At 45.3% G+C, this 21714-nt stretch overlaps 2 protein-coding genes across 7 annotated transcripts in view; one reads left to right on the top strand and one right to left on the bottom strand.

The window, feature by feature from the left end:
- CSTF3 (cleavage stimulation factor subunit 3) overlaps nt 1-7625 on the top strand; it is a 65108-nt gene extending 57483 nt beyond the window's left edge. Inside the window, exons 21-22 of one of the 2 annotated variants that reach the window (XM_085855244.1) lie at nt 5211-5271; nt 6884-7625. In XM_085855244.1, coding sequence (XP_085711370.1) covers nt 5211-5271; nt 6884-7104 — 282 coding nt within the window. In that variant the 3' untranslated portion in view covers nt 7105-7625. Of the gene's footprint in view, nt 1-5210; nt 5272-6880 lie in introns of both variants that reach the window. The other variant, XM_085855243.1, reaches the window with a different exon arrangement.
- A 9536-nt stretch (nt 7626-17161) lies between these two features.
- Nucleotides 17162-21714, bottom strand: part of LOC147013423 (ferritin heavy chain B-like) — a 6110-nt gene continuing 1557 nt past the window's right edge. For 3 of the 5 annotated variants that reach the window (XM_085855237.1, XM_085855242.1, XM_085855240.1), the window contains exons 2-5: nt 18480-18583; nt 18200-18346; nt 17740-17865; nt 17162-17634 (exon numbers count right to left, since the gene is read on the bottom strand). In XM_085855237.1, coding sequence (XP_085711363.1) covers nt 17485-17634; nt 17740-17865; nt 18200-18346; nt 18480-18583 — 527 coding nt within the window. In that variant the 3' untranslated portion in view covers nt 17162-17484. Of the gene's footprint in view, nt 17635-17739; nt 17866-18199; nt 18347-18479; nt 18594-21714 lie in introns of those variants that run through there. The other 2 variants (XM_085855238.1, XM_085855239.1) reach the window with 2 other exon arrangements.

Here is a 21714-nt window from a genome sequence, read left to right as displayed (position 1 = left end):
CGCGGCCGCTACCACCGGCACCCCGCGTTCAGGTCTCAGGATGAATTGAAGCGGTTTGTGATCCGTCTGCAAAGTGAAATGCCACCCCAGCAGGTATTGATGAAACCTCCGCACACCCCAGACGAGGCTGAGAGCCTCGCGCTCGATCTGGGCATATCCCCGCTCTACTGCGGACAGGGTCCGGGATGCAAAACAAACAGGCCGCTCGGAACCATCGTCCATCCTGTGGGAGAGCACTGCCCCGATGCCATATGCAGAGCTGTCGCATGCCAATAGGAGCGGACGTGCAGGCTCGTAGTGCACGAGGACCATATCCTCTGTGAGCAGCCGCTTGATGCGGTCGAACGACGCCTGGTGTGCAGGCCCCCAAGCCCAGCGCTCGTCCTTCCTGAGCAACCGTGTTAACGGCGCAAGTTGCGAGCTGAGCCCTCGCACGAACCTTTGGTAATACTGGGCCATACCAATGAACGAGCGCAGCTGAGTCTTGTCGCGAGGCGGTGGCATGTGTTGAATCGCTTCCACCTTCCGAGGACCTTTCAACAGCCCCTCCGGCGTGATGATGTGCCCGAGGTATTCCAAGCGCTGCTTGAAGAACGCGCACTTGTCCCTGTTCAAGCGCAGGCCGCACGCTTCTAGCTTTGTCAGCACTTGGGCAATGTTCGCAAGATGCTCGTCCGCCGTTTTCCCCGCAATGAGCACATCGTCCAGGTAGGTCTGAGCGGGCAGGCCAACGCAAACCTGATCCATGGCTTTCTGCCATAAAGCTGGGGCCAAAGCAATCCCAAAACAGAGTCGGGTATATCGATAGAGTCCTTGACACGTGTTGATTGTCAAAAGCTCGCTACTCCCGGGATCCATCGGCAGGTGAAAATATGCATCACGCAGGTCCAGCTTCGTGAAGTATTGACTCGCCGCCAATCGTGCATATATTTCATCGATTGACGGCAGTGGATATTGCTCCACACTGAGCCCCGGGTTAACCGTGGATTTGAAGTACCCGCACAATCGGACGCCTCCATTCCGTTTCAGCACCGTGACAACCGGGGTGGCCCAATCTGAGCACGACACCCGTTCGATCACCCCACAGGCCTCCAGCCTATCCAGTTCACCCTTGACCTTGTCCCGCAGGGCATACGGCACCGGACGTGGTTTACAAAACCGAGGAACCACCCCCTCCTTCAGGAAGAGTTTTGCCTCCATGCCCTTGAGTTTCCCAAGGTCGTCGCCAAACAACCCTTGATGTCTTTGAAGAATCTTCTCCAACTGATCCTCCCATCGGCTTGGCACGGGTTACACAAGGTGAACTGCGGCCCAGTCTTGCCTGATGCGGGCCAGCCAATCTCGGCCGAGGAGAGACGGTCCCCTCCCCCGCACGACGTACACCCGAAGCGTGGCGACCTGGCTTTGGTACCACACAGACACGTCTGCCATCCCGACTGGCGTTAACTTCTCGCGGGTGTACGTGAACAGTGTGAGGTTTGACCTGATAAGCTTCAGGCTGTTGAGTCTACGCGCGGTCTGTTCGCCAATGATCGACACAGCCGCTCCCGTATCGACCTGGAACGTGATCGGCATTTTGTTCACTTCGACTTCCACCGTCATAGGGCGCGCTGCCGCCGGGCCAATTGAAAACAGGCCCATCAACGGCCGCCGGTTCCGCCCCGGGTCGCCTCGCAAATCGCCGTCCATGACCTTAACGGTGGCCGGCGCCCCACGGCACACACGCGTCAGATGACCCACCTTGTGACAATTCAAACACACGGTGCCTTTATACGGGCACGCACGGCGCAGGTGTCGACCTCCGCATCCCAAACGCGTCCGCGGGGTCACCTCGCCGCACGTGCGGCCGCACGGCGACGTCCGACCCGCATTGAAGGTCGTGCGCGCGTCTCGGGGTGCTCGCGACCCCGCGTGGCCGGTGATGACCTGAAACCGCCGGTGAACCGCTGAAACCATCTTCGCATCTTGTAAACCAGCAATAAAACGATCTCTGAGCCGAGCTGGACACTCCTCTGCCGTGAACTTGCATGCCACGGAAGAATGCTTAATCCGCGCCACGAAATCAGCGACGCGTTCCTCTGCCCCTTTCGAGAGGCGATCGAACTGGTATCGAGCGAGCTGGAATGACTTCTCCGGCGCCATGTGTGCTTTCATCTTCTGCCCAATGTCCCGAAACGACAGCCCGTCATCCCGGGGCTTGTTCGGCGCCACCAAATCACGCAGTAGTCGATAATGCTCCGCCGAAAGCGAAGCGAGCAAGATCGACCTCCGTTTGCTCTCGTCGACCACATCATTCGCGTGGAAATAGCATTCCAATTGTTCTGAAAACAATCCGAAGTCGTCTCCAACGAAAACGGGCACAAGTCTGTTTTCAACCATCCTCGTCAGCCAACTAGAGTGTACGAGGTGCAGTGGAACACGAGAAGCAAGCGTGCCAGCATCAACTCCGCTTTATTGCACGACCAGAAGTACATTCCTGCCACCCCTAGCGGGCGAGGCATGATATACGAAAACCCAATCACGTGACACAGCACAAGAGAGAGAGAGACAGAGAGAGAGACAGAGAGAGAGACAGAGAGAGAGACAGAGAGAGAGACAGAGAGAGAGAGAGAGACAGAGAGAGAGACACAGAGAGAGACACAGAGAGAGACACAGAGAGAGACAGAGAGAGAGACAGAGAGAGAGACAGAGAGAGAGACAGAGAGAGAGAGACAGAGAGAGAGACCGAGAGAGAGAGAGAGACAGAGACAGACAGACAGAGAGAGACAGACAAAGAGACAGACAGACAGACAGAGAGAGAGACAGAGAGACAGACAGAGAGAGACAGACAGACAGACAGACAGAGACAGAGAGGCAGACAGACAGACAGACAGAGAGAGACAGACAGACAGAGAGAGAGACACAGACAGACAGAGACAGAGAGAGAGAGACACAGAGACAGACAGACAGACAGAGACAGAGACAGAGACAGAGAGAGAACGAAAACGAAAACGAAAACGAAAACGAACACGAACGAAGTTTTCAGAAAGAATTTTGAACCATCAGAAATGAGTCGGACGTGGATCAAATTGAAGTTGGTGAAGTTTTCCTTTCCTGGATTCTGATTGTAAATCTCAAGTCCAATACTAATTATGATTTGTGCATTCTTCTTCTTCTTTCATATGGCTGAGATCGTGGTTGGCCGCTGATGCAGTGCCCTCTGTAGGTTAGGGCAGGAATTTGTAACTTGTTCATGGTGCCGGCGATAGCTTGCCTACTCTTCTTGCAGGACACCGTGGGATCTTTAACGTCCAGCAACGAATGCTGGCAGACGGAACACCCCTCAGTTTAATGCCCATCCGAGGGAAGGCACAAGCATTGATTGATCATCCTTCCTGTGAAACCCCGGGATGACAGTTTATAGCACGGCCGAGATTCAAACGCGTGGAAGAGCGAGGTGACAGAGGGCTTTTCAGTGGATCAGTGGGGTAACAGGTGAACACAACAAGCAAAGGGATGAATGAACAGGAGGAGTAGCAGAAGAGAGGAAAGGGAATGAAACATTGTAACTTGCAAGTGAATGGGGTGAGTTGGGGGAGAATTTATGGGGGTAGAAAAGATAATGGGTAGGGATGAAAGATGGTCCCCACTTAAAAGGATTGGAAGGAAGAAAGAGGTTGAAATGAAACAGGTTTGTGGTTTTACAAACAGTAGGTAAAGTGTGAGTCGGCAGACAAAGAATTGGATTTGGATGGTTGTGTACGTAGGTGTGGATGTCTAAAGTTTTGAAATGGCAACGCATCCTTTCTCGATGAAGAAGCCACAAATGAAGTCGACTTTCCAGTGTGTTACAGACCGTTCAAATCAAGAATTGGCTTTGCCAGGCATTAAAGGACTCACACCAATCAATGATGGTTGTCATGGTCATCTTCTTCCTTGAGGAATGAGTGAACGAACGGATGTTGGATGAAAGAGTTGTGAAAATGCAATTGAAATGATCTTCATGTGTAGAGATAATTACATGATGTGCATTATTTTTGTTAAGATAATTCCATTAAGAATGTAAGTACGGTGCTGTATTACATTATTGGGCCATACAGGGCCAGGGTTAGATGGCCAGCAGGTAGTATTTTATTTTGTTGTTCGTTATTAATTAATTCTCAAATTTTTCCCCTGAACCTGCACCAAGTGTGAGCCTGTGGGTGGGGGAGGGGAGGAACGTCTGAACGTGCATTTACATATCTCCATACGGCTGCTTCTAACTCGCCTTCGCTTCAGTCGACCCACTGATTAGTGTGTGGGCTTGAACTGAAACCGTGGGTGGAGCGTAGGGGAGCAGATAATTTGAGGGACGTGCCGGTGACGTTTCGCATTTGGAGCTAGAGAGATGAGGGACACGGAGTTGGAATTTGAGAGATACGGGGAAAGCTGCTGGACATTGAGTTAACAGGATTCAGACGAGATCGAGCAGTGAGGGTGTCACGGCAGTACATTTGAGGCTGAGTCGTCGAGGGAAGAGCAGTTGCGTCTTGGGCCTTTTCACCGTTTCTATGAAACTCCCGCCACAGTTGTGGTTTGTGTGCCTGGAACGCCTTTGCAGCTGCTTCACCTGAAACCACTGCATCACTCTGCATGCTATCGCTGCCTCCAGGGCGATCATTGGTAGGAATGGAAGATGGTCCTGAGGGCGCTTCCACAAGCACTGCAGATTCACAATTCCACGGCCTTGCAAGTTGCTGAGGTTTAAACCGGAATCTCCTCTGAAGTACTGTTGCTCCCCATGTCCTCTCATTTCCGGTACCCCCAACAGGCCTGACTCATCTCGTTTTCAATCCTTCCATCCACCTCTTCATTTCATTTCCTTCCGTTCCTGCTTATCCTTTAGTTCCCCTGTTTGACCGTACCTTAATAATTAATGTTATTTATTATTGTCATTTCATTTCTGTTTTTGTATCGGTATGCTTTTAATAAATAATTTGCTTATAATCAAGGTATTACTCATTCGCTTCTGTTGTACAATTGGTCTCTAAACTGTACCATTTGGGAGGTCAGGAAAGACAAGGTGTCCACTCAACTCAGTTCGGATCGGAGAGAATACCCTGAGCTCGTGTTTAAAAGAGCTCTGCTCTCGGAGGAATTGTGAACTGCCACCTGGAAGTGTGTAACAATATGTTCATCTTTGCATCTCCTTTTTGTACACTTCACCCCCCACCAATTTGTTGCCTTTTTAGGGACCCTTTGTTCACGTTGACAAGTTGCTGGAGTTATTTCGTGACTGCAAGCTGCCTCACAGTAAGTTGTGCGATGTTTTCTGTACATATCCGATATTGCATTTTTGTAAAATCAACTTGCAGGATTACACATGTCGTGTTTGGACTCGAGTTTGAATCTTTGAGACAGGAAGCTTTCAGCCAAATCTCCTTTTTGAGTTGACTTTGATTTAAATAGACATCGTTCATTTCCTTCACATGGTGATGAGCTCTTTTGATCGCTCGACTTCAGCTTTACGACATTTATTTGAAGTTTTGACTTGTTACCCTCGGTGATCTGTTGCTATTCAAATTATGTATTTACTGGTACACCTGCGACCAAAAGGTTCATGAACGTATGCTCGATGGTGAGCATAAGCTCTCTTAGCACAATTGGGGTTTTGTAACTTACCCAGGGACACGCACCATTGTAGGTAGCTTCCTGTACTGATCCAGGCTGGGGTTTACAGAAGGATAGTCAACATGAATAATTGTGCAGTTGACAAAAGCATAAAGAAACTTAAGACGTGCTATTTGAAATTGTTACCCCGCACACAAAGCGCAAAGCGGGGTAAAGCATTTGGTTCATGTCTGTCCGTCCGTCCGTATGTAAACGTCATTTTATGATCGAGGGACAACGTGTTTAAATTGAATGTTATATTTTGAACACAAATCGGAACATGAATAGGAAGACGAGTTTGCCATTTAACAGTAATTTGTCTCTGAATTTGTCCTGATCGCACATGCTCAGAGAGGAGCGAGATAATATTTTTTACTCTGTCTGCCTGTCTGGCAGTCAAGCAAGATTTAAAATCATTCCAAACAGGAAACTTACTGTTTTGACGGATGTCGTAAAGGACACAAACAACAGGCACGAATAACTAATGTGATGTGTTAGATTGAGTGGTGTAATCGGCATTGCGTCAACGGCTGTAAACTTCCGTAAGTTTATTTTGGTGAAATTGAATTGTATACGTGAACACTGTAGGACACAATTTGCCTTCTTGTCACTTCCAAAACCCTTCCGTTTAGCAGTACTTGGACATGTTAAACAGGGTGATGTACAAGACTGATTAAATGTTGCTAAACTTCTGCTTTTTTTTTACTGATCTTTTAACTATCCTTTTTAACAATGACATCAAGCTTGAACTGTAATTTCCAATTGTTGGGTTTCGAATCATCTACAAATAATTTATTTGCAGACGAGAAATAATCATGATGTTTTTTTTTTTTTCCCCCTACCGCACATACTGTTATCATTTGGCCATAGTACTACTACTACTACTCAGCGGACGCATCCGAGATAGAGTTCACAATGCTGCGCCATGAGTCTTTGTCCATCAACAGTGTCTGCATGTCCGCTATGTCATGCTGGATATCCCTTGCTACGCAGTCGATATAGTTCAGTGGCCTTCTTCCTCTAGTTGGGCAAGGCAATCTCAAGCAGATCACGTCAGATATCATTTGGTCTTTGTCGCGGAAACAGTGACCTGCAAAACGTGTTCTGCGACGAGCTACAATGGTAGAAATGGCGTTTTTTGGCCATAGAAAAAGCTTTTTTAATTGGTCTTTGTTGCATTGCTTATGCTGTGTTTTAACACAAATGCCAAAAAGGTGAGTGTGCCTTTACATGTCTGTCCCCACTACCACAGCAGTAGAGAGGGCCGTGGAACTCATCACGGCCTCTCATGAAGCGGAGCTGGCTGCCGCCATTGAACGTGGAGAGGATGGGAGGCCAAGAGCAGACATTGGGGAGTTAGGACCAAGGCTTGGAAAAAGGGGGTTTCGGGTAGAGTCTGAGGACGAGGACAGGGGAGGGGTTCTCCCACCATCTGCAGACATCTACAGAGTCAGACAACAGAAGAAGGCCAGATAGACAGACAGGCAGGGGTTTAGACATGTTCGGTGGGGAAGGGGGATGGGAAGTTGTGTGAATGAGAAAAAGACGGCAACCAAGGTGTCACCTGGCAATATACATTAAAACAAAAACAAAAAAAACGAACACACATTCAGAGATATATCAGATTAAGTTTTGGAGTTGGGATACAAAGAGTATTTGTGAATGTTTAAATCTGTTTCAACCTCTTTAAAGTTGAAATGCTGCTCTCATTTTTGTATCCTGTCCCAACCATCCGACCTCTCCAACCTGACAAATACACACTTCTCTCAAATTCGCAATGCCTGACCATCACAAATCCAAATTCATCCTGTAGATCTTTTTTATCGTTCCTTTTTCATTTTGGATTTGTGTTGCTGCTGTGGACTGTTTTAAAAGGTTATTCTGAAGAATAAAAAAATCAACTTTGTACTTGTTGCAGGGGAGGTACAGTACATCAATTTACAGTGCATTGATCCTTTTTTTTTTGTATGAAAAATTAAAACCTTTAAAAATCTCGATATGATGAGACCTCATTCGCTCTGTGTTTGGAACCATTCTCAATGACTGCCATTGAAACTAGACCACGCCTCCTCCCCCGAGATCCACATCCCCCCCCCCATAAACACCTCCTCCCCTCACCCCCCACCCCTGACCCTCCATTCTCCCCATTAACCCCACCTCTTTCCCTGAACCCCACTGCCTTCCCTAACTCCACCAGACCATGTACCTTCCCCACCTCCACCTTATTCCCCGAAACCACGCCTTTAACGTGGATGGAGAGACTCCTCAAACCAGGACGGTTAACCACACAAAATGCTCATCCACCTGTTCTCTTTAACACCATGCGTCGTCACATTTCCCACTATGTCAGCCGACCTCGTGCCATTATCACCCACTGTGGTACTGGGAAAATGGTGGGCAAACCTGAAGAGTCTCGATCCCTTTGAAGTCATGTTGATATTATCGAGTTGTCTTTTTAATAACGTTTTGCTTTTGTCATGCATACAAACAACGATGTAATCATGGAGAGCATAGCCTGCCCAGGTTGTGATGGTGGAGTTGATAACAAAACAAGCCTCACTGCAGGGGGAAAAGGTTACACACTTTGGCATGGCACGGTGTCGTGAACTTGGCTTTCGTGACTTGTGGAACGATATCAACTGAGCGGTAATTTGCAGATTCCTTCAAAATTGAGGTTCAGATTCCTCATTTCTGACTTTTATTTGTTTTACTTTGGGAGAACATGCCTATACAACCATTACAAATTGTGATTATGGATTTGGGTTTGCGATCGGAATGCTGTAAGAACACAAAGCACCGGCACAAGCCATTCTTGTAATTTACCGAAATAGATGCCTTATATACAGAGCCTACAGAAAGTCTACACCCCCCTTTTAAAATTTTCACATTTTGTTGCCTTATAGCCTGGAATTAAATTACATTAAATCAGACTTTTCCCACATTTATTTACACATCATAACCCAAAACTTCCAAGTGAAAAACAAATTCTACAAATATCAGAAAATTAATTAAAAATACAAAACTAGAGTATCTTGGTTGGGAGCCTGGTGTTGGGGCAGTGGTTAGGGCAGCGGCTTGGGATCCAAAAGGTCCTGAGTTCAAGCCCCGTTGGGCCACTGAATTAATACACCAGGGGGTTGACTCAGCCTGTCATCCTTCCGAGGTCGGCAAAATGAGTACCAGTGTACTGGGCCGGTGTATACCCCGGTTAAAATAGGTGTACCATATCCCTGTGTTGTAAGAGACGACCAGGGTTGCATCAGGAAGGGCATCCGGCGTAAAACATGTGCCAAATCACTATGCGGATCATACGGATGATCCGCTGTGGCGACCCCGAACGGGAGCAGCCAAAAGAAGAAGAAGAAGAAGTATCTTGGTTGGTAAGGCCAAAAAAAAAAAATGTTGCATTGGCGTAACCCGCCCGACCCTAAAAATTCCGCCGACCCTACGTTTTTTTTTTTTGTTTGTTTTTTTGCTATCGAAAAATTTTGCCGACCCTATTTTATTGCTATTTTTGTTGTTTTGCTATCGTTTTCAAGTATCTTGTTGATTGCGATCGCGATCGCAAAAACCCGGAAGTGTTTCGGACAGAACCCGCCGACAAAAAGGGTGGTACTCGAGCCGGGGGAGATTTTGGGAGGGATTTATTAGGAAAAAAATAAAAATAAAAATAAAAAAGATCCCGACCGACCTACCCTATTTTTCAGTGACCCGTTACGCCAATGCAACATTTTTTTTTTGGCCTAAATGTCCACCCCTCCTTATAATAGCAATTGTAAATTAGCTCAGGTGTAACCAATCACCTTCAAACTTACACACCAAGTTAATTGGCCTCCACCTGTGTTAAATTGTAGTGATTCTGATTATTTCAGAATAAAATCAGCTGTTCCTGTAAGTTTCCTCTGCTTGGTAGTCTATTTCACAGGAAAGACTCAACCATGAGCACCAAGGAGCTTTCAAAAGACCTCTGCGATAAAGTTGTGAAAATGCACAGATCAGTGGATGGATAAAAAATATTTTGAAGGCCTTGAATATCCCTTGGAGCACAGTCAAGACAATCGTTAAGAAGTGGAAGGCGTATGGTACCACCAAAGCCCTGCCTAGATCAGGCCGTCCCTCCAAACTAGATGACCAAGCAAGGAGGAGACTGATCAGAGAGGTCACCAAGAGGCCAATGGCAACTTTGAAAGAGCTACAGGCCTTTATGGCAAAGACTGGTCAATGTATGCATGTGACAGCAATATCCCAAGCACTTCACAAGTCTTGCCTGTACGGTAGGGTGGCAAGAAGGAAGCCATTACTCAAAAAAGTCCACCTTGAGTCCCGTTTGAGGTATGCAAAAAACAACTCCGAAGATTCTGAAGCCTTGTGGCAAAACGTTTTGTGGTCTGATGAAACCAAGATGGAACTTTTTGGCCTAAATGCAAAACGTTACGTTTGGCACAAACCCAACACAGCACATCACCCAAGGAACACCATCCCTCCTGTGAAGCATAGTGGTAGCAGCATCATGTTATGGGGATGTTTCTCATCAGCAGGGACTGAGGCACTTGTTTGGATGGAAGGGAAATGGAGGGAGAAAAATACAGAAAAATCCGAGAGGAAATCCTGCTGTCCTCTGCAAGAAAGCTGAAATTGTGATGGAAGTTCACCTTTCAGCATGACAACGACCCAAACCACACAGCCAAAGCTACACTGGAGTGGCTAGGGAAGAAAAAGATAAATGTCCTTGAGTGGTCCAGTCAGAGCCACGACTTAAATCCAATCGAAAATCTGTGGCATGACTTGAAGATTGCTGTCCATTAACGCTCCCCACGCAACTTGAATAGTTTTGCACAGAAGAATGGGCAAATATTACGTAATCAAGGTGTGCAAAGTGGGTAGAGGCCTATCCCAACAGACTCACAGGTGTAGTTGCTGTCAAATGTGCTTCCACCAAGTATTAACTCAGGGGGGTGGACACTTATCCAACCAAGATATTCTCGTTTTGTATATTTAATTTATTTTCTGAAATTTGTAGAATTTGCTTTTCACTTGGAAGTTGTGTGTTATGATGTGTAAATAAATGTGGAGAAAGTCTGATTTAATAGCATTTAATTCCAGGCTATAAGGAAGCAAAATGTGAAAATTTTGAAAGGGGGTGTAGACGTTCTATAGGCTCTGTACATTTCAGCATCAAAGACTGCCATCACTATCAGAAGAAGACCAATCAAACAATGACAGGACCATAATTTGTCATGTTCTTCATTTTTTTTTCCTCCTGTTTTTGTATCAACCACTTTGAGTATTTTTCCATAAAATTCAGTCATTATGTCCGCATTGCAGTGGTTTTACTTCCCCCTTATGATTTTGATGCCTCCAGAGGAGTTTGTACATGTTGAACAGATGACAACAACAGCACAAAACTAACTTTTCAATAGATGACAAAAACGAGATGAGAGACAAATTCGCACACGGGCGTATTCGAACTTCCGGTTCCCGGTTTGGAGCGTCGAGAGGTCTCCTGAGGATCTCTCTGCTGACAATCTCAAAGATAAGTTTCCAGTCGTTATTTGTCCCGTTTCAACTGTTTATTTTTCTCACCTTCATGTTACTGTGTTCCTAGTTCGGTTTTGTTTCAAAATTTGTGCTATTTTGTGAGTTTTTGGCGACGTTGTCTTACCTGGTGTTTGAGGCCTAGGCTTGAGGCCTACCGGTTCCCGTCGGTGTACGATAGTTTTATTTGTTTTTTCTCCCCATTACCTTCAATTTCTATCTTCCACACTTTCCTAACGTCCCCCATTTCTCCCAACTAATCTCTCTATTTCTTATCTTAAAAAATAAAAATAAAAACCGCCACCTTTCTCCTGATTCTGCTTCTTCTTCTTCATCGCATCTTCTTCTTCCTCTTATTCTTCTCCTCCTCTTCCTCTTCTTCTTCCTCGATTTTTTTCTACAACACTTCCATGACCTAATCTGTTGAAAACTCTCTCAAACATTCATAATAATAACAAAAACGATATCTTATAATGCTTCATCTTCCTCTCTCACACATGTGGTACTCTTTACTGTTTCATAATGCACGACTCTTCTGCTATTTTAGCAGACTGCTCTCATTTCGACCTCTCCTTCATTCCTTGCCTAAAAAATCCAACTATTACAGCATTTCTTCTCTCCATGCTTTGAATTCGCCTTTTTTATTGCATCCCTCAAGAAATGTGTTTAATCGCATCTCTGACCAAAAACTTAAAAAAACCCCAGTTTGCTATGAATGTTTGCTTTCCATCAACCATTCTTTTTTTCCAACTTCAATGCCAACTCACCCCTCTCACCCCTTACTCTCACTCTCAAAGTAACCATCCCACTCTTCTCCCTCCAAGCCTCCCTCTCACCTCTCTCAAAAATTCCCCCTCTCACCTTTGTCCCACCTTTCATCCCCCTCATTCATCCTTCTCAAAGTTGCCCCCCCTCTCATCCACAAAGCTGCCTCCTTCCACTGCCCTCTCACCTCCATCTCTTCACTCCACCTCCTCAAATCCTCAACTGCCTTCTTCCCCCTCTCCCCCAGCACCACAGAGCCTTTTCTCCTCCTCATCTGGCCCCTCCCCAAGCTATTCTGCAATCCCCCACACTCTTTCAACAACCCTCCTTATCTCCCTTTCTCATCCCTTGTCCTACCCTCCCCCCTCCCCCCACCCCCTGCACCCAAAGCCTCCTCCCCAACCTCTTCATTAAAAGTGTGGACCTCAAATATCCGGGGCCTTCGCTCAAACCTTTCAGATCTTTCCATACAGGTTGCCACTGACAAACCAGACATAATCTGCCGAATAGAAACTTTCCTCCCCCAAGACGTGTGTGACTCCCAAGTATCTCTCCCTGGTTACTCCCTCCTCCGGTATGACAGACCTGAGCCTCGTCCTGGTGGAGGAGTTGCTCTCTTCATCAAAGACTCTATTCCTTTCTCTCCATGCACTGCTCTCACTCCCCCACACCCCCAGGAATACCTCTGGCTACGGCTTCCCCTCCACTCCCACCTCATGTTTATATGTGTACTGTACTGTCCACCGAACAGTGATGACTCCATTTGCACCTCACTATCCGAAAACATGGACCATCTTCTATCTTCTCATCCAAACTCTCTCTTCCTCTTATGTGGCGATTTCCATTGTCATCACGCCAGTTGGCTAGGTGTGGGTACCTCTCTCACCTGTCATGGCACTTCAGCAAAAGCTTTCTGCGACTCATTGGGACTGACTCAATCGGTCAACTTCCCGACCCGGATCTCAACCAATGGTACTCCATCTCTTCTGGATCTGATTTTGACAAATTTCCCTGACAATATCTGCTGCTCTTCCTTCGCTCCAATCGGTTCTTCTGACCACGTCCTTGTCAAAGTGGACATCTCTCTGGCTGTTATCAGAGAACCACCTCACCGCCGTCGAGTCTGGCATTTCACTAAAGCCGACTGGCAGGGTCTCCGAGCAGCCATCAAACTTACAGACTGGTCTCCTATCACTACTTTCTCAAACATCAACTCATCCTGGGAATTCTTTCAAAGAAAGTTGAATGTACCTGTCCAATTCTGACCAGGTGATCCCTGCTCGGAAACCCAACCGCCACCAAGTCGACTCGAACACCACGGACTCTTGACCGAATATCGTCCCGAACGTAATATCGCGTGACGTCATCAGCGGGCCGGACACGCCCCCAACGGGCAGCTCGCCCCTCGGTGCCTTGAGGTGCAAGCTGGAAAAGAAGAAGAAGAAGAAGATTCATTCCCAACTGGATGTTTGAATAACAACCCGAAGATGTTCTTTTTCCACTTCCACATATTGCGGTTTGAGAACATTTTTTATCTGAAGGTTTTGTAACAATCCCGCAATGTTAGCACACACACGCACTCACACGCGCACACACACACACACACTCACACACACACACACACACTCACACACCCACACTCACAAACACTCTCACACACATACACTCACACACACATACACTCACACACACACACACACAAGGGTGAGGATTTCGCGCTCATTTTAACCAAGTTCACACAAAACCGCAGCTTCTGCTTTTCTCTGTCCTCTTAAGATTGTGTTTACAAACACCGTCACGTGTGGAAACTACCGGATGTTTCAATGTCCTTGTGGTCCTGATGTGTCCCTTGTTTTGGGTGGACCACTCGACGCCGCCATCTTCCCTTCGGGGGACCACCTTCTCGAGTCCGGGTTCCAAAAGATCCCCAAGAACCATCTTGGGTCCATCTTAGCACGCTCGTCGTGTCCAGCATGTCTGCAGGTGCAGGGTACAAACTCTGAAACAACGAAGACTGGAAGTTTTGCAGAAATTTGCGAAACAAATGGACAAAATTCGAGTTCACACGGTGGTTCCCCAATTCCAGGTGTGATCAGACGTGTGACTCTCCTCGAAATACCCTCGAGATCTCGCACATCTTTTGTACAAGAAGAGCGCAATCCCTCGCTGTGTTGGGATTTTGAATGAAATCAATTCAGTTCCACCCAAACCGATATGAAATGTTTGTTGTTTTGATCTTGAGACACTGATTGTAAAAAATGTACCAAATTTACTTTTTAACGACTTTGTTATGGATTGGCAGAAACATCGTGTTCTTAGTTCGATGTGAACTTGTTTCACGTGTTGAATGTTTGAAATAAACCATCAGTGATGATGATCACGTGTTGAATGTTTGAAATAAACCATCGATGATGATGATGATCACATGTTGAATGTTTGAAATAAACCATCGATGATGGTGATGATCATCCCGTGTTGAAAGTTTGAAATAAACCATCGATGATGATGATGATGGTGATGATCACGTGTTGAATGTTTGAAATAAACCATCGATGATGATGATGATGGCGATGATCACGTGTTGAATGTTTGAAATAAACCATCGATGATGATGATGATGATGGTCATGATCATCACGTGTTGAATGTTTGAAATAAACCATCAATGATGGTGATGATCACGTGTTGAATGTTTGAAATAAACCATCGATGATGATGGTGATGATCATCTCGTGTTGAATGTTTGAAATAAACCATCGATGATGATGATGATGATCACGTGTTGAATGTTTGAAATAAACCATCAATGATGGTGATGATCATCACATGTTGAATGTTTGAAATAAACCATCAATGATGATCACGTGTTGAATGTTTGAAATAAACCATCGATGATGATTATCACATGTTGAAACTTTGAAATAAACCATCGATGATGATGATGGTGATGATCATCACGTGTTGAATGTTTGAAATAAACCATCAATGATGGAGATGATCATCCCGTGTTGAATGTTTGAAATAAACCATCGATGATGATGATGGTGATGATCATCACGTGTTGAATGTTTGAAATCAACCATCGATGATGATGGTGATAATCACGTGTTGAATGTTTGAAATAAACCATCAATGATGGAGATGATGGTGATGATCATCCCGTGTTGAATGTTTGAAATAAACCATCGATGATGATGATGATCATCCCGTGTTGAATGTTTGAAATCAACCATCGATGATGATGGTGATAATCACGTGTTGAATGTTTGAAATAAACCATCAATGATGGAGATGATGGTGATGATCATCCCGTGTTGAATGTTTGAAATAAACCATCGATGATGATGATGATGGTGATGATCATCCCGTGTTGAATGTTTGAAATAAACCATCGATGATGGTGATGATCATCACGTGTTGAATGTTTGAAATAAACCATCGATGATGATGATGGATTTAAACGTACCCTTTGTACTGAGACATACTTTGGTCCTCTTATTCACCATAGACCCTCCATAAACCAAATACACCTTTGACTCCTTTCGACCCCAACTACGATTGAATGTGCTCGTTAACCCCCAATAGACCCTTTACACCTTCACGATGATGATGACCCCCCCTCCCACATCAAAATGTGACGTCAGGGAGTGCCCGAGCAAAATAGCCCGTTGCTCATGTCGTGTCTGCTTTTCTTGACATTCCATTGGATGTTCCAATATTTCACAACAAACCGAGGAAATGGAAGATTTCTCCACGAGTCAGTCGTGCATCATTGGGGGGGGGAGGAGGTGATGTTGGGAGGGATTTTATATTCGTACACAGCACCTGTTCACTTATGAAGGTCACACACTGATGGCCTGTATCACCAAGGTGATAGAGGATTGTTCAAAATATTGTCCGAGGTTATCTGAATAAGCACGATTGTTCAGATTAAAATTTGACATAAACGAGAACATTATATATTGCTTGGGTTCTGAGAACCACGCCCCCAAGGCAATGGCACACAACATATAGCAGTTTCTGAATCAGCTATTTCACTATTACATATTCCAGGTTGGGTCCTCCCTTGAGTCTAGTGGGTTACAAAAGGAAAACGCCTTGTGAGGGACTAGTTAGGCTTTTCCACACTTTTGTCCCATTCTCTACCTTTCACTTTTAAAATCAAACACTCTCCCTCTTGCACTCCATTGGAATTTGAGCACCGCTACCTCATTTGTATATGCGCACCAAACGTCCGTTTGAATCTGCCCCACAACCAAACTTTTGTTCATCCGCAGTAGCACTCTCACCACCATCTGAGATAACCACCTTGCCAATCATCAACTCAGATGCACGAACTTTATTGCAAAGCACTTTTATAATGCATCATTCAAGCTCATCATTCCAACGCTCGCCATCCAGATTCACATTTTTCTCATCACGCCGCCTCAACCACAGTTCCACAACCACAAGACTACATCTACCTCCACACCACAACACTTCAACTGCCTTCCTGCACCTCAAGACCAACAGCCATCATCTCACTTTTAACCACAAGATCGATTCAAGCACTACGCCGTTCCAACGACAGCGCCTCAACACCACAACCACCTGCCTGTACCTCATTACTGCAGCCACCATCTCGCGCTGCTCGAGGATGCCATTTCACCCAAAGCACCACCACCACCACCACCACCAAGGCTCACACAGGAAATTCCCATTAGACATAGGGGATGGATTCTAACTATACACATACTTATCGAAATAACTAAGCTTTGGGACTGCTGTCTGTCTGTGTGTGTGCAAATGGCTTCCAGATTCGCAACAATATATCAGATGAAGTTTTAGAGTTGGGATACAGAGTATTTGTGAATGTTTAAATCTGTTTCAACCTCTTCAAAGTTGAAATGCTGCTCTCATTTTTGTATCCTGTCCCAACTATCTGATCTCTCCAACCTTACAAATACACACGTCTCTCAAATTCCCAATGCATGTCCATCACAAATCCAAACTCATCCTGTAGACCTTTTTTGTTTTGGATTTGTGTTGCTGCTGTTGACTGTTTTAAAACGTTATTCTGAGGAATAAAAAAATTAACTTTGTACTTGTTGCAGGGGAGGTACAGTATATTAATCCTTTTTTTTGAATGAAAAATTAAAACCTTTTAAAATCTCAACTTGATGAGACCTCCTCCACCCTGTGTTTGGAATCATTCTCAAATTTTGGTTTAGAACCAAAAATATTTTGTGAACACCTTTGCAATTAAAAAAAAAGAATTTATTCACTCAGTAATTATGAACTGATGTGTCCATAATTAAATACAGGGGGGAAAAAAGTTTACTGTCCATCAAAAGATAGCAAAACAATGACAAATTGAGCTTGAACCCCCCTCCTCAAGAAAAAAAAACTGATTTTTTTCGTCTCCCTAAGACCGCGTATAAACAGGAGAAAGGAAATTGTAATCGGAAAAGGTAAACCAGTTACGACATAAACATAAACTGATGTATCAAAGAGGAGAAAGTCGGAGCTTTATTTCCTTACACGACAAATTTGGAGGAAGACTCAACTTAACCTCCCCTTAGTCTTTGAGGGTGAGCTTGTCGAAGAGGTATTCACCGACACCATTGCCCGGCACACCAAGGCGCTTCAAATTGGTCACGAAGTCTCCGAGTTTCTTGATAGCTTGAACTTGCTCATCCAGGAACTCTCGCTCCAAGAAGTCACACATCTGGAATGACAGGAGGAGCGATATGAAACTTGCTCGACTTAAAAATAACATAAAACTCTTTAAAGGAACAACACTGGACAATAGGACATGAAGTGGATAAATTACTTGAGGATATTTTTTATTCGCAGCAATATTAAGGAGATCCAGCAGTGATTGGTTCACATTCTTCTCCAGTTGCAAAGCCAACTCCAAGACCACCAATCCATTAGTCCAGTCGTCCTTCTCTGGTCTCTGCAAATCGGTGGACACGACCGTATGCTCTGATCACAGTTGGTTCCAAAAGCACGATGGCTTAAACAATAGGCTTACGTTTCATTGAAAACCAAATGTCAAAGATGCTCAAAACCACAATGGTTGCTTTAATAATCTGAGTCAGAATGAAACTGAAAACTCAATTTAACAATTGAAAGATTAGTCACTCGGTTTACTTTGAAACACAACAGGGAGTAACTGCCAGTGTCAGTGTCAGTGTCAGCGACTCTATCCCAAGCGTAGGCAGTTTGTGGTTAAAAACCAACATCTACAGCCACCAATAATGGTACAGACCGGGTCCATCCACACGAACCTTGATGTCCTTCAGCAAAATGCGACCTCCATGCTGGTTCTGATAGCTCATGAGTTTCTCTGCATTCTCCCACTCCTCGAGACTCCTTTTATGAAAAAACCTCGAGAAGTTCTCCAAAGCCACGTCGTCCCGGGAGAAGTAGTAACTCTGGGAAGGAACGATTAGAAGAGAAGGGAATGTTGGGCAGAAAGGAGATTCACATTGAAGGGGAAGCAAGCACGTGATAGGGGTCTGAAGGACATCACAATTCACGAGGGGAATGTACATCTAAGATCCTCACCATGGAAATATAGATGTACGAGGCGTGCATGTACATGTTTATTTGTCTGTTCACTGCAGTCTCGCAATCGGTGTGGTAATTTTGACGGATTTGGGATTCTCCATCTGCAGCCATAGTAGAAAATTATGGGGAAAAAAAACAACTGTTACCCATCAATCATATTTTTGGAGGGGAAGGGGGTGATGACATTGATGTTTGATAAGCATTTTTTTAAACGTTCATCAACTAAAGCTGGCAGATGAGACGGGGCGCCCAGTTTAACGTCCACCTGTAGGACGGCTCACACATTGATAGGTTGCCCTGCCTGCGAAACCCCAGAGTGGTAGTTTATAGCTGAGTCTGGACTCAAACCTTGGCTGAGCAGCTCAAATGCGAGTCCGTGCCTTTGGAGAGTGGTATAAATGATCACGTATGAAACTTCAACTATTACTCCACAGATTCTGGTTGAACCGGTCACACCGCTGGTAAGATAAGACATGCAGCGCACCGAGAAACGACCAAACAAAGAAGTAAATAAAATTATCCGCTCCTCAGTTGATGGCAGAGCGATCATCGGTCCATAGATCGTTCACCACTCATTCATTCGCTCAAGTTTTGCACCCTTTTTCTTTTGAGGTAAAAAAATAAATAAGTTGTGAAATCTCGTGTGAAAATCGTTCAAGTAACGACATGAAATCTTTTCATGGTTTCACAGTCGAAAAGGTTACACTGACTGAAATGCCCTCGTTTTTACCCCGCACGCACAAAGAGCAAAAGGGGGTTAAGCAATTGGTCTAATATGTCGAGACGTCAGTCTACGATTGAGGAACTACTCTATTTCAATTGAATTATATATTTTAAACATTGTAGACCATGGATGGGAACATGAGTTCTGCAGAAACCCCTTCCTCTATTTGGGCGGTGTATGGGCAACAAAGCGCTGCCTTGCACGCTCCCCAAAGTTTACGTTTACTGCGAACAACCCAGCGTTAATTTTAGTCATCCCATCCGCACACTTATTGCCAAAAATAATGTTATGAATTCGTTTTACATTCCAAGAGATCGGATATAAGCGTCAATGATGTTGAATGAAAGTCACAATCAAACTAAAATACACAATTGGGTGTCTGTCTGTCTGTCTGTCTGCCTGCTCGGCACGTTTGGCTCGCTTGTAAATGCAAAAACGGAGGAATAGGTTACAGGAGTGCAATCACATACTGGGGGAACTTGTTCTTAATCCCTACCGAATTAACACGGCACCCACCCCCCGTGTGGTGACACAACACTTAAGCTCACAGTCTCCCTACTTAATTACATCGACATGTCTCCTACACGTCCACGGACCAAACAACTCTATTCAATCCTAACTTTTCTATTAAATTCCTCCATCTGCCCCCACAACCGTAACAATATTGTTGCGGTTCTGCAAAACCGTCACTCCTCAAGGCAAATGCAATCAACATATAGTGGTCCCCGGGCAGTTATTTCATGAGGATTCGTTCTATTTCGCCCTCATTTCTGGTGGGTATATGGGACAAAATGCATTGTGAGGGCTTTCATTTCGGTCTTCAGTTCCATTCTCTATTCCTTTATCTATTTTATTTCTTTACTTCACCACCTCTTCTTCATGCATGCATGCCACAGCAACAGCGACAGCCTCATTAGCATATGCCGCCAAAACCCCGTTCAAACCGCGCACCAAATTAATTTCAACCTCTTCCATACTCGAACCCCAATGCTGCAAATTTCATACGACCACCACAACACCTCTATTAAAAATCCCCACAATAACCTATGCTCAACCTCATCACAACCTCTCCAAGTGCTTCAACCTTCTCACCACAAACATCACAGCACTTCACCCACCTCGCCATGGCCACGTCGAAGCACCGCGACCGCGGTCGGCACCCCGGATGCTTACCACTGTCCTTTAGGGATGTCCAGGAGCAATGGATATTACCCACCATGACGGATGCTTGAGGTCGGAACACATTGGCACGAAGCTCGAAGCGCAAGTTTGCGCCGGGGTCCATTCAGCATCGTCTGAACGGCCCTGAGGCTCCGTTAAATAGCGACCCTCATTTTGTGTCCCGCGCACATTCATGGCCGGAAAGCGCTCCCAAAAACCCGCACCCCATGTTAATCTGGGCTCCATCACGTGATCCAGTGCGTGGGCCAATGAGGCCATTTTCGGTTTCGGAGCCTCGCGGGGCGAGGCTCCTTGTTGTGAGAAACGTCTGCGCACCAATGAGGCTGCTGGGGAACGCCTACAGATCATTTTGATCCGATTTTGCCTCCCCCTTCGGCCAGCCTCGATAAAATAGCTGCGAAACGATCAGTCAGTCAGTCAGTCAGTCAGTCTTGAGTCAGCTTTCACCAGTATCGACACAGTCAGTCAGTCTTCTTCGCTGCAGTCTCTTTGCCACGGTCTTCTGCAGAGGTCACACAGTCCTCTCCTGGGTGTGAGGTGGCTGCTTCTGAGTGTGGAGGGCTGGAAGAGGAGGAGGAGGATGCAGACCTGAACAGCGGCGCAAGGGGAAAGGTGAAGCAGAGTGCTGAGCAGGTGAAACGCCAGACCGACAATAGACTTCGTGGTTACACGTACAGACTTTCTCACACGCCATTTTAACCAATCACCTCACACGTTCTGTCTCCCCAATGTACTGTCTCGGCTGCTGGAGATGCACAAGAGCTAAAAGAGCAACTACAGACATGTACCTCTTCATTTTTAGCTCGCCTGTTCGAAGAACAGAGAGCTATTGCGATACCCCCGGCGTGAGTGTCAGCGTCAGCGTCAGCATGAAAATGTTAAAGTTTTTGGTGCAAGTTATTTCGAAGCTTGCCATTCATTTAATATGTGTACTGGGATGCTGATATTTGGCATGGAGGTTCCTTTGGGGGTATATTATTGATGTAGTGAAGTTGAAATAAAACAATAATTTCAAATTTTTAAAATTTTTGACCTGTTTTGAACTTCACTTTTTTTGTAGCACATCAACGTTAAAGTTTTTTTCCTTTCTAAAGTTTTTATCTACCACACTATTTTTTTTACTGATTACAATATACAAATACATATATTGCTTTAAAATTATTTGGATCAGACTTCACTGCAATGCTTTATAAAAAATAGTACAAGACTAGTCTTTTAAAAACGATAAATGTATAAACAGGTGAGCATTGGGTGGCTTTGACACCAACTCTCTGGTTAGCTCACCTGTGATGTAGTTAAGGGGAGCTTATGGGATGGCGCGTCGTC

Source organism: Eptatretus burgeri, chromosome 14, assembly GCF_056783735.1.
Source record: "Eptatretus burgeri isolate ZD-2024b chromosome 14, Ebu_testis_v1, whole genome shotgun sequence".
NCBI classification, from domain to species: Eukaryota; Metazoa; Chordata; class Myxini; order Myxiniformes; family Myxinidae; genus Eptatretus; species Eptatretus burgeri.
Note: the sequence above shows the minus strand (reverse complement) of the source record. Positions and strands in the feature narration are given on the sequence as shown.